The following is a 15,667-nucleotide window of genomic DNA, read 5'->3' as shown; positions in this document are numbered from 1 at the left end:
GGCTTCAATTACAGCTGTGTACAAATTATATCGGCGTTAACCAATTGTCAGAAGAGAAAACCTGGAACTGTGACTCGACTGTAGATTTGGTATTAAGTAGTCTGTATCTGATGTGCATCTTGAACACGCATGCACACGAACTTGAAGCAAAAGATGCACTTTCAGTGATAAATTTGTGGCATACTAATTCTACTAACGTGCAGAAGTTTAAATGTAATGTGAACGGACATCTTGCTCATCTCGTCACATAGTTCCCTGTAGACATTGCCCAAAATATAGCCCCCTTATAATGTCTTGTTTAGGACGAATAAGTTATAAAAAAGGGGTGGGGGGGAATTATTAAATTAATCGAATGACTCATAAATACATTGTAGAGTACAAAATCACTATTATAGGGTTGGTGTGCTGCAAAGCAAATACTATTAGAAAAATAATTTTGATTTGGGAAGGGGGGGGTAACCCTTTTTACGGTGCTTCATTGCCAGCAACTCCATTGTTGGATCTAGATCCACGAGAATAGTGACATGATCGGGAGGATACCATGCCAGCCAGTTTCAGCGCCTTATCCTCAAATGGTTTTGCTCTCTGAAGCAGATCACTATGGGTCTTGGAATGTTTTTATTGCTCTGACGTCGGATGCCCTGTCCAATTCTCATCATTTCTCTGAAGCTACAACCACATTGGAGCTTTTTCAGCTGTTTGGATTTCTGTTACTTAGTTCTAAGGGAGATAACTCTCATCGAAACTAGAAACAAAGTGTAGTATCAGTTTTAAAGCTCCATTTGGTTTGTTCTGTCCTCGCTCAGTGGAGATGTTAGTTTAGATTGAGGCGTTTTATTTTTTTTTGTTTTTTGGGGAGCTGGATATTGCCACATTAAAGACGACTTTGTGTCTAACTTTGCTCTCATGAGAAGACAAGTAAATAGAAAACTTTTATTGAAATTTGCAAGACCCAACAAATTTGAATAAGAAAAGTAAATTTTGGAATGATTAAACAACTTAAGAAAAATAAAAAAAACAAACAAAAAATACAATAGAGACCCAGTCGTAAAATTGTATTTTCTTTCATCTACCTCATCTTATTGTTTGATGTTTGACTTTGGTTTCTTAAATTTAATTCTAACTGGAAATTATTTTTAAATTGACAGTTTAAAGCAGTGGTTCTCTTTTTATTTATTTATTTATTTATTTTTTTATACCCATGGACCCTTTTCTTGGTGGACCTCCTCATAACTATTGGTGATATGGAAGGGTGATGGTCAGACAGAATATAATAGGAAAAGAACGTACTGCCTGAAGCGCATTTTTAAAACTAGCTCATATCACTTTTTTTTTTTTTTTTCTTTTTTTTTTAATTGCTTTCAAAGCAATTTTATGGAAATTTTTTTTTTTTTTTTTTTAAATCTAAAAAATGCATTCAAATCCGTTTGAATGTATACTTTAGCTTTTTTTCACATCAAACCAAAATTACAGTAGAAATTAAATTAAAACCATTACAAGTTGGTTTTATTTATGGTCCCCCAATTTTTTATATTTTGCCTGTGGATCCACAGAAATATTCCATGGGCCTCATAGTCAATATGGGCCCCAGTTGAGAACCCCTGGTCTAGATTGAGGCATTTTATTTTTTTGTTTGAATCCAAAGTGCCTTTTTGGAGAGATGGATATTCCCACATCAAAGACTACTTTGTGTCTAACTTTGCCCTCATGGGGAGGCAAGTAAATAGAAGATTCATCAAAGTTTGCAAGACCCAACAAAGTTGGATAATAAAAATAAATTTTTGAATGTTTAAACAACTTGAGAAAAATGTATGGTTCAACGTTCAGTCGAAAAATAGTATTTTCTCTCATCTACTTCATCTCTATTGTTTGACTTTGGTTTCTTCAAAAATTAATTCTAACTGAAAATTACTTTCAAATCGACAGTTTAAAGGCTTAAAAATCACTCATATTTTGTTGGGTGTGCAGCATTTAACTATAACAATTTTTTTTTTTTTTTTCCACCAGATGTTGGAAAGTATGGTGAAGAAACCACGCCCTACTCGTGCTGAGGCTGGCGATGTGGCCAATGCCGTTCTTGATGGTGCCGACTGTGTCATGTTGTCTGGAGAGACTGCCAAGGGTTCCTACCCACTTGATGCTGTCAGAATGATGGCAAAGGTACGTCAAGCTTAACATTTGAAATTTTTATAAATTTAAAATTGTGTGTTGGTCTGTTGCGCTTTAGTTCAAAAAAAAAAAAAAAAAAAAGGTACTTGTCCAGAATTTCCCCATATTAAAAAGCAAAATATACCAAAAATCTTTAAGTACTTGTCACAGAATGAAAAAGACATATTCCAAAAATCGCATAAATTAATTTTTTATAAGATTCTATCCTTTTAAATGCCATTATTTGTGTTTCTAGTGTACTTAGTTCACTAGGTATATCCACCAGGTAGTTTTTTGATTACTGTAATAATGATCTTCATAAGGTGCCTATTTCTTTTCATGCCGTACATAGAACCTTGGTATTTTGTTCAATTCCTCCTCAGCAAGTTCTGGATATGACCTTAAACTATATCCGATGGTAAGGTCCTAGCTTGTGGGCTTTGGGGAGTGGGGAGCCATCCTTTAATTGCCATTGCTCCCAGGTCCACTCTGACCCAGAGTGGTAGTACCTGTTAGGGTCCCAACTATGGGTTAAATAGAAACCGACTTGAACAAAAACAAATATATTCTATTAAAAACTTCATCAAAATCATTGGATTCGGCATTAAAATAACCTCAAAAGGGTTGATATGCTGTAAAACAAACAACCAACCAATCCTCCTCAGCATTGTTTAAGCCAGCATATTTAGGGACACTGACTTCAGCTAGGGTTGCTACTTTCTTCCCCACCATATTTTTTTTTTTTTTTTTTTTTTTTTTTTTACAAAGGCATCACCACATTATCAAGGCCCAGAGGCCACTCAAGGATAAGGGTTAAAGAGTGTACAGTAGAAATATGACCATAATGGTTCGAAAAGCTGTCTTCTCAGTTCATAGCTGTAGTAATTGCATAATCATAGTGGATGCTGACTCATTTCCAACAGTTCTTTCTGGTATGATTTCTTAGGACTTGCAGTTACACTGAATATCGAACTTGTTACACATCATCTAGTGGAGATACTCACGCTCTCCATTGTGCCGTCTTGTATAATTGCCGTCCCCCCTCCCTCCCCCAGCTGAACCGTACAACCATAAGTATAATGCTAAGGACTGGCAGTGAAGTATAATTTGTTATCAAGCAAAAAGTGATACCAAAAAAAACAATTGTCTGATCTTAAAATTTTTGTTTTGGATTTTTTTTATTTAATATTGATAGTTTTGAGTATTCAGATTGCTGGTTGCATTTTGAAAGTCATTCTTGCAACATTTTCAGCTGATGCAACTTTTTTTTTTTTTTTTTTTTTTTTTTATATATGGATTTTGTTGTTCACTCACAATGACCGGATTAAGTTATGGTTGAAGAGATGAGGACAATCTATACCTGTGGATTAAATAAAGTATTACATTCAGAATTCCGTACAGATCAGTTGGACAAGACTCATCTGAAGCAGGTCTGGTGTTATTTCGGCGTGGATGTTAAAAGAAATAATCACGATGAGAATAGCAATCATGATATGATTTTTTTTTTTTTTTTTTTTTTTTTAGTATGAATTAATGAATTTAAAATTTAAAAATTTTTAATTTTTAGTTATTTAAAAAAAATTTTATTTTAATTTATTTTTTATTTAAAATACCTATTTATATTTTTTCTTTTTCTCAGGTCAGTAAAGTTACATGACCTTTGAAACGCATTTTTCTCAGAAATTTTTCAGTATTAATGAAGGCTAATTTAATGTATTTATTTTAAAAAAAATTAGATTTGATTAATTTATCTTTATTTCAATTTTTTTTTTTTTTTTTTTTTTTTTACCGGGTTTGGCTGCTTATTAACAAAAACAAACAAAAAATAAAATGGTGACTCCCAATTGATTGTTAGTGAACTAACACAAATTTCTTGGTGCATAAAAGCAAGCCGTTTGAACAACAAGGTGTTCGTTTTGAGGAAGGATAGTTGTGCACATGTACTATGTTAAAGCATGATATATTATTTGAAGTTGAGGGAGTTGCAAACTGGTGTCTGAGAAGGAATCTTGTCAATATCTTAGATGATATACCCATAGTCAAAACTCTGACCATTTTTTTCCAAAATTATTAAACTGTAGATATTTTGATAAATTGCTAAAAATATAGTGTTGCTCATTTTCTACATATTATTTTGTTTCTTGATTTAAAGGTAAAAGGAATTTTTTTTTTTTTTTTTTTTTTTTTTTTTTTTTTTTTTTTTTTAAAATTTTATTACAGATTTCCCGTGAGGCGGAGTCTGCTGTGTTCCATAATCAACTATTTGAAGAATTGAGAAGGCAGACCCCGACGCCAACAGATGCCACTCACACTGTTGCCATTGCAGCTGTCGAGGCCTCGTTCAAGTGTCATGCCGCTGCCATTATTGTTATTACAACCACTGGAAGGTCAGTTCAACCCCCTCCCACTCCCGGTTGAGCGTACGGTGGGGAGGACACAAATAGCATGTATATGGTGGTGGTGTGATTCCTATTAATTAGATATGATGTGATACTTTGCCGTACGGCACCGTCAAAAAGGAACAAACAAATCCATCAACCAGTTCTTAGAAGCAAAATACTTACAAAACTAAGAGGTTGCTGTTTTTAGGATCATTAATCTTTTTTTTACATAGGCATCACCACTTATCAAGCCCAAGAGGCCACTCAAGGATAAGCATTAAAGAGTGTACAGTAGACAATTGGACAATATAGTACTCGTTAGTAATGGAAATTCGGTAAATTTAACTTTATTTTGTTAATGGTTTTTAACCAGGTGTTTTTTTTTTTTTTTTTTTTTTTATTTATTTTTTTTTTTTTTTAAATTTTGATATCATTATGACTGATAGGAGATATAAAAAAGGGCGGGGGCAAGTCAAACAGGGAAGAAAAGGAAGGATGGAAAAAGGGAAAAAAAAAGGAAAAAAAAATTATTGTTGGAAGAAAAAAAAAATACTAAAGGGAGACAACTCTGCTTTGTTTGTGCTCAGTTTTGCTTTAAATACCAAATCCCTAATATCTAATTGTGCATCAGATACCATAAACATTAGTTCGTTGCACCTTATCATAAAGATCCATACAAAATTTTAGTCAGATCATCCGGTAGTTTCCAAGAAAAAATAGGACTTAAATGCTAATCTCTATTGATCCCTAACATCAAACTGATACCATAACTCTTAGTTCTCTGTACCTTATGATAGCGTAGCGTGACTGTTACGCTTGAACATGTTGGTTATCGATCAGATCTCTCTCAGATCCCCCCCACCCACGTCGTCCAGCACCATCGAAAAGGAACAAACAAAAATGAATAAAAAAATTCAACTTTGCTTTTTTTCTTTTATTTAACACAAGTTGTTTATTACGATTTTTCTTTCTGTCTCTACGCATGAACGCCGTTTGAAATACGATTGTTAATCAAGGTGTGACAATGACTGGAACAAGACCGGACATAGTGGTCAATATTTTTAAAGTTAATCTAAGAGTGGGAGTAAGTTTTTCGACGGTGAACGAGTTTCCAGTTGGGGACAGTTGAAAGCAGGTTGTGGCTCAGAGCAAATGGAGAGATAAATTGATCGATCGACTGATGAATATGGTCTCGACAGATGGCTAAGCTGTGGACATTAACATTTAGTCGATGGTATCACAGAGTACAACAAATATGCTCAGAATGTGTTGGAGTTTTGTTTTGAATGGTATTTTTTTTTTTTTTCATACTTGTGAACCAGTGTTCGCTTCCTTGGCAGTTATCAATGTGTTATAGATGACAACGTAGACAAACAATAGAAAAAAAAAAAAATCATAGTTGGCTCACATGCTTCCTAACTTCTGGCGGAGTGCTACCAGAAGCGGTGACAAGGCAAATCGTTTCCTTCACTCTTATTGTTCTTCATTATTTTTTATTGTGAAGCGATTTATTGAAATAAAATATAAAAAAAGATATTGTTTAAAAATATACAATAAAAATTAACAAAATTATACAGACAAAAATAACACGATTAGTCTTTTTCGATAGCCATTTGCAAGAATTTTTTTCGATAGCCATTTGCAAGAATTCTGGTGGTGGTAAAGAATCAAAGCCAATTATTTTGGCAATATGTACTGGATACATTTTTTTGTTTATTTTTTTTTTTTTTTTAATCTTTTAAATTTTCTTGTTTTGATTTCAATACTTTCATTTGTTTTTGGGGGGCAAATAATAGAAAAATACACTTGTTCGGGGCAGAAATTCAACATCAAAGACGGATGTGAAAAGCGAAGATGAGAATGGGCTGGCTGTGCCCAGGATGTGGTTGGAAGAAAGAAACGAGTGCCAAGCTAAAATGGAAAGCCGGCAGCAAAAGACTTGTAAAGTGGTGTCAAATGTAGCAGAAATAAACGTTTTGGTAAAAATAAAAACTGCTGACCAGGATTTTTATTTCCAGTGTTATTTTTAGGAATTACTAAAGTAAAGTTTGACGGCCGTGTTACATCTGCATTTCCTTATTCAAGAATTGTTTCAATGTGGCCAAACCATCTAATACAGATCAGGCTTAACTTAAATGATCTCGTGAAAACTGGTGTGTCAATGTGATTATGCCAATAGAGTATTGGAACTTGTATGCCAGGTTTGATGTGACGTATATCCAGTAAATCATTACTCCGTCATTATGCTGAAAATTGTTGAATGGTGAGTACCCAATACTCCTCTCCATACAGCGTTATGCTCCTAACACGACTGCAATATACCCTCCCCCTGATAATGAGAGGGATAGCTTGCACTGTTGAGACTTCTGTCTTGCTTAAAAATATCGGCAATCATTTGAATAATTCTCATGTTAAATTAGGTGGGTTTTAAAAAAAAAAAAAAAAAAAAAAATTAGAACCTTACCACTAACCCTAAGTCTAGGTCGTACCTCTTTCTCCAAATTTTGGATCATGGTTTGGGGATGGGAATTGATTCTATAAAAAGTACCATAATTTTGAATACAAAACTGATTGATTTTATTTAATGTTGGATGTAATTTTTTTGGTTTCAGATCTGCCCATCTTGTTGCCGCTTATCGTCCACGTTGTCCAATTCTTGCTGTGACCAGGACAGCTCAGGTTGCCCGCCAGGCTCATATGTACAGAGGCATATTCCCCGTTCATTACGAAGGTAAGTATCCACAGCAGATTATGTTAACTTATGTTAATGTTGCGTTTCGCTTGTTTGCTATTTTTGTTGAGCAAAAAAAAAAATGCTTTTTTGTTACTTTTCTGGGTTTTTTTTTTTGTTTATTTTATTTATTTATTTATTTATTTTTTTTTTTAATCTAAAGTCTTTAATTTCTGAAAATTGTTTCATTGACTAAAATTGTCTTCACGTGACATCTGGAGTTAAATAAATTAGTCAGATCTGAACAGGGAATGATACCCTTGGCTTGCAAAGTTCCATTTTTCTTGAATGCATTTAATCAAGGTTATGTTTTGAAAAGAAAACTCTTAGTAATTAGGACAACTGACGGAACGTGACTGCAAAATTAAACGTTTACTGGAATCTTGTGATAACGTTGTCGGAAGGAAACTTGCATCAAAGGTCATTGGGTATATAGTTTAAGAAACTTTTAAAGGAGCCCTCTGTGTAACGATCAGTGTGGAAAGAGGCGTCACATTTATGTTTAACTTTTGATTTTGAAATAATTTATTAAGAACTTAAATGACTGAAAGGATTTTTTTTTTCTATCTAGGAAAGTGCAGTCTTAAAAAGTATGAAAGTCGGATAATACAAAAATAAAATTTTACTGATGTCAGATTATATCAAATACCCAAATATGCAGTCACTGGTGAGAAACTGTTTTGTTTTAACCCTGTAAAAAAAAAAAAAGCATATTTTATTTTACTTATTCACCCCAAAGCATTTTATTTTTTATTTTATTTATTCACCCCAAGCCATTTATTTATTTATTTTTTATTTGTATTTACCCCAAACAAGGCATATTGCCATTTGTACATAAGGGACTAACATTTCGGAACATGTCTACTGGAGACTGACGGGTTTGTTCTTTTTACATTTAAACTTCTGCAGGTTAGTAAAGTCAGGGAAGCAGGAAACGAGACTTCCAAAGTCTAACAGTCCGAGGGAAGAAACTAACAATTCTTTTCAGCATCTGGGGATCTCAACAGTGAAGGGGTGGGATTTTTTTGGTCCAACAAGTTTGTCGAGTGTAAGTCGAGGTGGGTCAAGGAGTCCATCAGAACATGTTTCATTACAAGTACTTGTAAAATAGACACAGGGATGCAACATTGGTGTGATGGGACAGTGGTTTGAGCTTAGTTGACTGTGCAGGATCTATTAGATTGAAGATTTGGGGGGGGGTATGAAAAGTGTCTCGTTAAGTACATGATTGAGGCAAAATTAACAATGACTGAAATTATTGCCATCAGTGAAAGGGAAAAAAATTTATCCAATGGAAGATCTCGGACAATTATTTTTTTCTTACCAGTGACTGTACATTCTGTTTCTCATCGGAAATTAAATATTTTTTGTATTCATCGACTTTGCTTTTGTTTCAACAAAATTTGATGACCATGATGTGATTTAAACCTGTAATCTTCTCAGGTTCTGGGAATTTTATAAAGATTTTAGTTGATTTTTTTAATAGTGACAAAATTGTTCATCTATTGTCTTAAAAAGAATTCATAAGATAGATAATTTTTTTTTATAGAAAACCTTTTTGTAATCTTTTTAGATGAAGTTTTTTGCTCACAAATGTGATTAATATTAAGATTTTTACTTTCTCGTATGTGTGTGTATAATATATATATATATATAGCTCCACAGCCAGGCAACATTGCAGCTCACAAGAGCTGCGATATTGTCTGGCTGTGGCAATATATTCTCACACTTTCTGAAAATATATATGGTGTTTGTTTACTTCTTTTTTTTTTTTTTTTTTTTTTTTTTACGGACATATTTCAGGGGAGAGCATATTACAAACTTGCGTTTCATGATGAAATTCATATACAGTTTGTTTCTTTCTAAAAACTTAATGGTGGAAAACATTAGTGCAAGAATGTTTCCCTACGAATTACATGGTCATCTTAAAATTCAATACCATCAAATATCTGAATTGTCCTGTGAATTGATCATGCTTCTCAATCCTATCATAATACATCACCTAACAAAGTCTCACTAACCCTCATCTTTGAGTGGCTTTTGGCCTTAGTATATTTTGCTTGTTGAGCTGTCATTTTCAATGCTGGGAGTTGTGTTTTTGTAAGTGTTGATTTGTATACATAGACTGATTCCTTTTAAAACATGCAAGACAGACAAAAATCAAGGTCAATGTGAGCAGATTAGATTCATGCAGCGGAAAAAAACATTTTTGTAAATTTTTAATCTTGTTCTGATTTTGCCTGAGTTTCCCCCCAAAAATTTTAGGCCCTCATGGGGAGCCTAGTCTGCTACAGGATTATTTATTTTTATTTTATTTTTTTTAAATTTTATTTCAGTTTCTTACATATTCAGTTTACTAAAATCAACCCTTGATTTTATTAAGCTGTTTTAGAATTCCATGTACATCGGAATGTTCGAATATTTATGACAGATATGCAAGATGTTATTTGGATAACGTAGTGGAAAAAGAAAACCATCACGTTCACTTGGAATCAAATGTTTTTCATTCAAAGAATTCTTAAATTCTTTATATTACCTCAGTCAACAGACAATGGACAACGATAAAATGGTAATCAAATAGTTCTTTGCAAATGTTTGCGATAATTTGAATTAAAATTGTTTTATGTTTAAGTTGTTAGCTTTAAGAACTCTAACGGGCTCCAAGGAGAAGCAGCAAAATGGATATTTGCATCTTAAGTTTTAAACCATGCAAAAAAACGATATTGTTTATTCAACTTGTATTAAGGATGTATGTATAAAATTATCCATGGAACAGATTGTTATCAAAAGAAATGGTTACAATTTTATCATTAATGAAATTAAGACACCGTTCTTGATGGACAATGAATGAATGATGGCATTTGAAGGGATTACTTGTTTCGTATTCTTTGGATCCACAACCATTTGAAGTGATTACTTGCTTCGTATTCTTTGGATCCACAACCAATGAAAATGTCATTCACCTTTCAGCGTCATATGAAACAACGTGAACACAAAATATCGAAACAAATTGTAATCCAAAGAAAAATTGTTTATGAAATGTGAAATTAACCGAAAACATTTACAACAAATATTTTTTTTTTTTTGAGGGGGGGGGGGTTAACAAAAGAATCTGCATAAAAGGAAACGGCTTTTCAGCAAACGATCACATGAATCTCGTCTATTGATTTTTTTTTTTTTTTTTTTTTTTTTTTTTTTTTTTAAGCAGTGGTTTATTTTCGTTTCGTAATTGAACACAAAAATATTGACTTTAATGATCTTTTTAGATGACAATTTGCTGAAAAATCCTCATCCCTCTCCTCTCATCACCTTGATAGTAGGTAGTTTACCGGATGAGCATCTGTATCCCTTTTTCCTTTTCTTCCTTTTTCCCTTTTTTCAGTTTACTTTTTTCCTTTTTTTTTTTTTCTCTCTCCCTTTTTTCATTTATTCTTTTTCCTTTTTCATTTATCCTTTTTCTATTTTTTAGTAATTTTCTTTTGCACTTCCTTCCAATTTTTTTTTTTATGGTTACTTTTTTTTTTTCTTTTTACCATGTTTCAATTTTGAAACGAACCTTTTTTTTTTTTTTTAATTTTTTTTTTTATCTGAAATGTTACATTATTTACATATTTGGGACAACTTCCTGCCTATCTGTTGTTTCCAGTTTCACAATGTCTTATGCAGTCATTCGTCTATAGAATATGGTCATTGATCTAGAAGGAAACTGGAGTTGCAAGTTTAAAACCCAGTAAAATGAATTGAAAAATTGACTCTTCCTAAATACCTGAAAAAGCTTGAGCGTAACTAAAGCATTGTTACAATGGCAGCAACAAACATGTCTGAAATGTGTAAATTTATTTTTATTTTTTATTTTGTTTGCTTTTTGTTTTGTTGTCTGCATAGTTTCATGTCTTGCACGATTGACAAATTTTAATCGGTCTTTTTATTCGCCAACCTTCCTTACCCATCCTGAACTGCAATAAATAGAAAAAATAGTGTCTAACTATTTAAGAAATTTCTTTGTATATAAAAACTTTTAAAACCTTTTCTTTTAATTAATTTTTTTTTTTTTAAATCGCTTAATCTTTCTCATAGGAGTGCTTAAGAAGCTGTGAACTGTTGGAATATCTGTGCATTTCGCTAAGAAATTTGTCTTATTTTACTTTTAAAATGTTATTTAGCTCATGACGATCTTATTGGTGTATTCTTTTGTGAACTGTTATCCTCATCTTCATAGTTGTTTCACCACATTTCGGCCAACTCCTCCTCTGGCCTTCTTCAGGGGATTAACCACGACAGTATATGGATGCTGAGTCTTGTAACTGTATCTCCAGTAATTACTGCTTTCCATAGTTGTCTTACCACATTTTGGCCAACTGATCCTCTGGCCTATTTGGGTAGGATTGAAACTGCTATTTTCAGACAATGCTCACCTGGAAACGTGGCGCAGTAGATAGACATTGAGTGTCTACGGTTCCAGATGAACATTGTCTGAAGATGGTGTTTTCAATCCTACTCAAGCAGGCCAGAGGATCGGTTGGCCAAAACGTTATGAGAACCCAACTTTTGAAGGCAGTAATTACTAGGAATACAGTTATAACACTTGGCATTCCTATCCCGTCACTAGGAAAAGATCGTGAAACAACAATGAAGATGAGGATAACACTCGGCAAAAGAATGATTATACAAATTATGAAACTCCATCTCAAACGATTCCAAAGAAATTAAAAATAAAATATGATCTTATCAATGCCGCCATTCTTAGTTGTATTAAAACAATGATGCTACGAGAAATGGTGCCTGATTTTAATGCACAAATCATCATAAAGTTTGCAAAGAAGCATTTGTCAATACTGGCTCACTGGATTTGTAGTTCACGTCTTGAACAGTTAAATTTGACTTTGTGTTATTGAAGCTGATGTGTTGCAACTGCTTATAGTGATTGCTGTTGAGTATCATTAATTTCATATGAATCAACTGATTCTCTTGTTGGCATTTGTTTCCCCGGGTGTCTTTATGGTAAGAATATTTTCTAGAAAGACGTCAGATACTTACGAGAGTGACCATGTGAAGGTTGCCATCATCTGTAAGTGAAAGTGTTTCTGTAGAACGAATTGGATTCAAACTAGGCATACCCAGTTAGTCTGTCGTTACCCACCTTCGCCTCTCTGCTTTTTGGTAATATGAATATGTTAAAAAACTTTGGTTTGATAAATAGGATGTACGTATGTCTCGACTGACAGTAAGGAAGACTTCTTTGGAGTCCATCAGAAGATGAACTCTCAATATTGCATCTTGAACATGATATAGACAATAAAATTTTGTGGAGAAAATCAGTTTGTATTGCGATGCCTTATGTAGAAAAGACATATCCAAGAATATCAACCATGATCTTCAACTTGTGATGCTCACAATCAGATAAGTGACTTTTTTTTTTTTTTTGAGCTGTCCGTAGATAATTATATTTCTCGCACATACAAATGACAAGGCATATAAATTTTGCTTTGATTACCAACATAAAATCAGTGTATGCTATTTGTCCTAGCTGTATTGCAAATAAAAATAATTGGATTCTTTGGATGAATGTTTTCCTCCAAAAAAATCAATAAAATTCAGAAACAAGAATTAACGTTTTGAAGTTTTTAATATTGAAAATTGGGTTTTATCTGCTTTTGAAATCAATTCTTATGAGAATTGATTTCAAAAGCATTTTAATTGTTACATACTCTATAACAAAATATTGTGACAATAGCGTTGGACCAAAAAAGAGGGTTGATGTTAAGCTTGCAATTTAGCAAAGCTAAATCATTTATGAACAAACGGTTTTTTTTTTTTTTTTTTTTTTTTTTCCTCATAAATAAATTTGGTTAACAAGCAAGCTGGTTGGATTTGTAATTGTCTTCAGTCACCTAAGTTCAGTGGACAGTGATGATTGACACATCCCTGACCCTGCAACAAATGAAATATAAATTCTATGTTTGAAAAATGTTTGTAACAATGAGTCTGCGAGCCCCTGAGTGGATGGGGATGTCGCTCAAAGTAACGGTTAGGAAAGAGGATCTTATTTGGAGGAAGTAAAGCAGTACAATATAAGTTTATTTTAATATTGCTGCCGTCTCTGTGTATGATGACAAATTTTATGTAATAAATAAAATTTTTAAAATTACTTATCGAGATGCACTGTGAGTTTTAGGTATTTATTCAGAAATTAGATTACTTATAAACAAAAAAATTATTTCTTCTCGTTTTGGTCATTTTTACATTTTTTTTTTTATTTTTTTTTCTAAATGCCATGTGTTGAATCCTGGAATTGTTGTGTAATTTTTTAACCGATGCCAGTTTTTTTTTTATCCAAGAGCCCTGTGGATACAGATCAAGTTCTATTCTGCGGTATTCTTTCAGTAAACGTTTTAAAGTGCCTTACTTGCCTTTTCTTTGGATTGAACTCTGCATAACACTATCTATCAGAGTAGATAGTCTTAGATGATGGATGAAGATTTTCTGAAACCAAAAAAAAAAAAAATGTGTAGTAGGCAAGCAGGCTTGAACCTGTGACGCGAACGCAGAAAAGAAAGTTAAAGAAAATCTGACGTCTTACCCCTTACTCCATGACATGGCTGGAAGTTAGGAACGTTAAAATTAGGCAAAGTCAATCCAACCGATACAATGACTTGCGAAAATGGCGACACAAAAAATCCGACCCTCCTTGTAGAAAACTGGCCAGTTGAGGGTGACGGAATTAATGTCTTTTAGACAATTTTTTTATATTTGTTGTTCGAAGTGTCGAGCTTCCAAACAATACCGATCTCATGAAAATCCGTTGCTTATGTCAAAAGTTTGAGATATACATTTAAACAGACAGGTGAGATTTATAATAGATGTCTGTCAATGGGTAATGCTAAGCTGCTAAGTCAACAAAATCGGTCAATTGGTAATTTTAGATGAAAAACGCGCACGGATGACAGAAAAGAATAGACATCCATAGAAACAGTTTATTTCAATAAACATAATTTATTGAACAAAATCCAAAATAAATGGCCACTAATTTAATAACTAATACTTGGTTGACATTCCCTTTTCTGGTTTTAATGCTAGGACCCTTCTAAGCATGGCATTGATCAGTTGACAAATATCATCTTGAGGAATTTCTTGCCATGTCTGACAATGTTCAGGCTTAGAAGATGGCTTCCTTTTTCTTTTTGCGAAGGTTTTAGTCTAATATACCCTGAAGGTTTTCAATTTGGTTCATAACTGGGGACTGGCTTGGCCATGGAAGTTTATTAATACCATTTTTGGCTTCAATGTTGTCGCTTCCATAAATAGGGAGTTAACTTGGTTCATTTTACCACTTGAGAATATTGGTAGGAGTTCTTGATGTACTATTAAAACATTTAACAGAATTGATGTTTCCTTCGCTCTATCAGTCCAAATTGTATCCCCCCCCATACCATAACTGAGAACTCTCCATGTTTCAGAGTTGGCTGCAGTCTTTTTCAGTCAAACTCTTGCTGAGGGAATCTCCATACCCTTTCACTAACTGGAAATAATGCAAATCGTGACTCGTCAGAGAAAATGACATTGGTCCAAAAGTTCATTGGTCTCTCCACCATCTCGCGAGCCCAATCTTTTCTTTACTTGATATTGGCAGGGTGAAGACAGTCTCCTTCTTGCAGCTCTACAGTAGTAGCCCAGCTTGTGAAGACATCTACCAGCTGTTCTGGGACTGACGCCAGATTGTGTTGCAATGTTAGACTTTGCATCAAGGATCCTCTTTAATGCTTTTTCACAAGACGCAAGGTTCTTTCAGAAGACCCAGGGCAACCTAGATGAGGTCTTGTGAATTGTACGATCACCAAAGATTTACTGCTATTTTGCATTGACTAAGACCATCTTCATGTTGACCCACGATTCATCCTCACAGAAATTACATGTATGATGCTCCTTTGGCTTGTGGCATGTTTTAATGTTGTTAATTGCAATTTTAATGAGATCCTCTAAATTATTTTAGCACTATTCTTATCTGTGAATATAAATAAGCATATATTTCTTAGGAAAAATATTTATCTTGGTGTCTATTCTTTTGTCGTGTGTGTATAGGGTGTGGCATAAAGGTTTACTTCACAAGATCTCCAGCTATGGTATAGCTGGAAATGATTTAATAATTGAGAAGACATTTCTTTCTGACAGGTTCATAAGAGTAGTAGTTGAGGGGCAGAAATCAGAAGTTCACAGTATTAATGCTGGAGTCCTTCAGGGTTCCATCCTGGGCCCAACTCTCTTCCTGATTTGCATTAATGATCTTTCAAATCACATCCTTACATCATTCGTAGACATTTATGCTGATGACACTACCATCTATGGTCGTTTACGGTCTTGGATGTGCTACCAAGTTCTCTCCGATTCTCTCTCCTCTGATCTTGAACAC

The 15,667-nt window shown here is 33.7% G+C and overlaps 1 protein-coding gene across 9 annotated transcripts in view; it reads left to right on the top strand.

Annotated features, from left to right (window-relative positions):
* LOC145266958 (pyruvate kinase PKM-like) overlaps positions 1 to 15,667 on the top strand; it is a 142,482-nt gene that overhangs the window by 108,963 nt on the left and 17,852 nt on the right. For all 9 annotated transcript variants that reach the window (XM_080122784.1, XM_080122786.1, XM_080122781.1 and 6 more), the window contains 3 exons: positions 2,008 to 2,160; positions 4,369 to 4,535; positions 7,142 to 7,260. In XM_080122784.1, the coding sequence (XP_079978910.1) occupies positions 2,008 to 2,160; positions 4,369 to 4,535; positions 7,142 to 7,260 (439 nt within the window). The remainder of the gene's footprint in view (positions 1 to 2,007; positions 2,161 to 4,368; positions 4,536 to 7,141; positions 7,261 to 15,667) is intronic.

This window comes from Euprymna scolopes, chromosome 42 (assembly GCF_053919585.1).
Source record: "Euprymna scolopes isolate OS-2025 chromosome 42, ASM5391958v1, whole genome shotgun sequence".
In the NCBI taxonomy this organism is placed as follows: domain Eukaryota; kingdom Metazoa; phylum Mollusca; class Cephalopoda; order Sepiida; family Sepiolidae; genus Euprymna; species Euprymna scolopes.
This window is presented reverse-complemented; position numbering and strand designations above follow the sequence as displayed.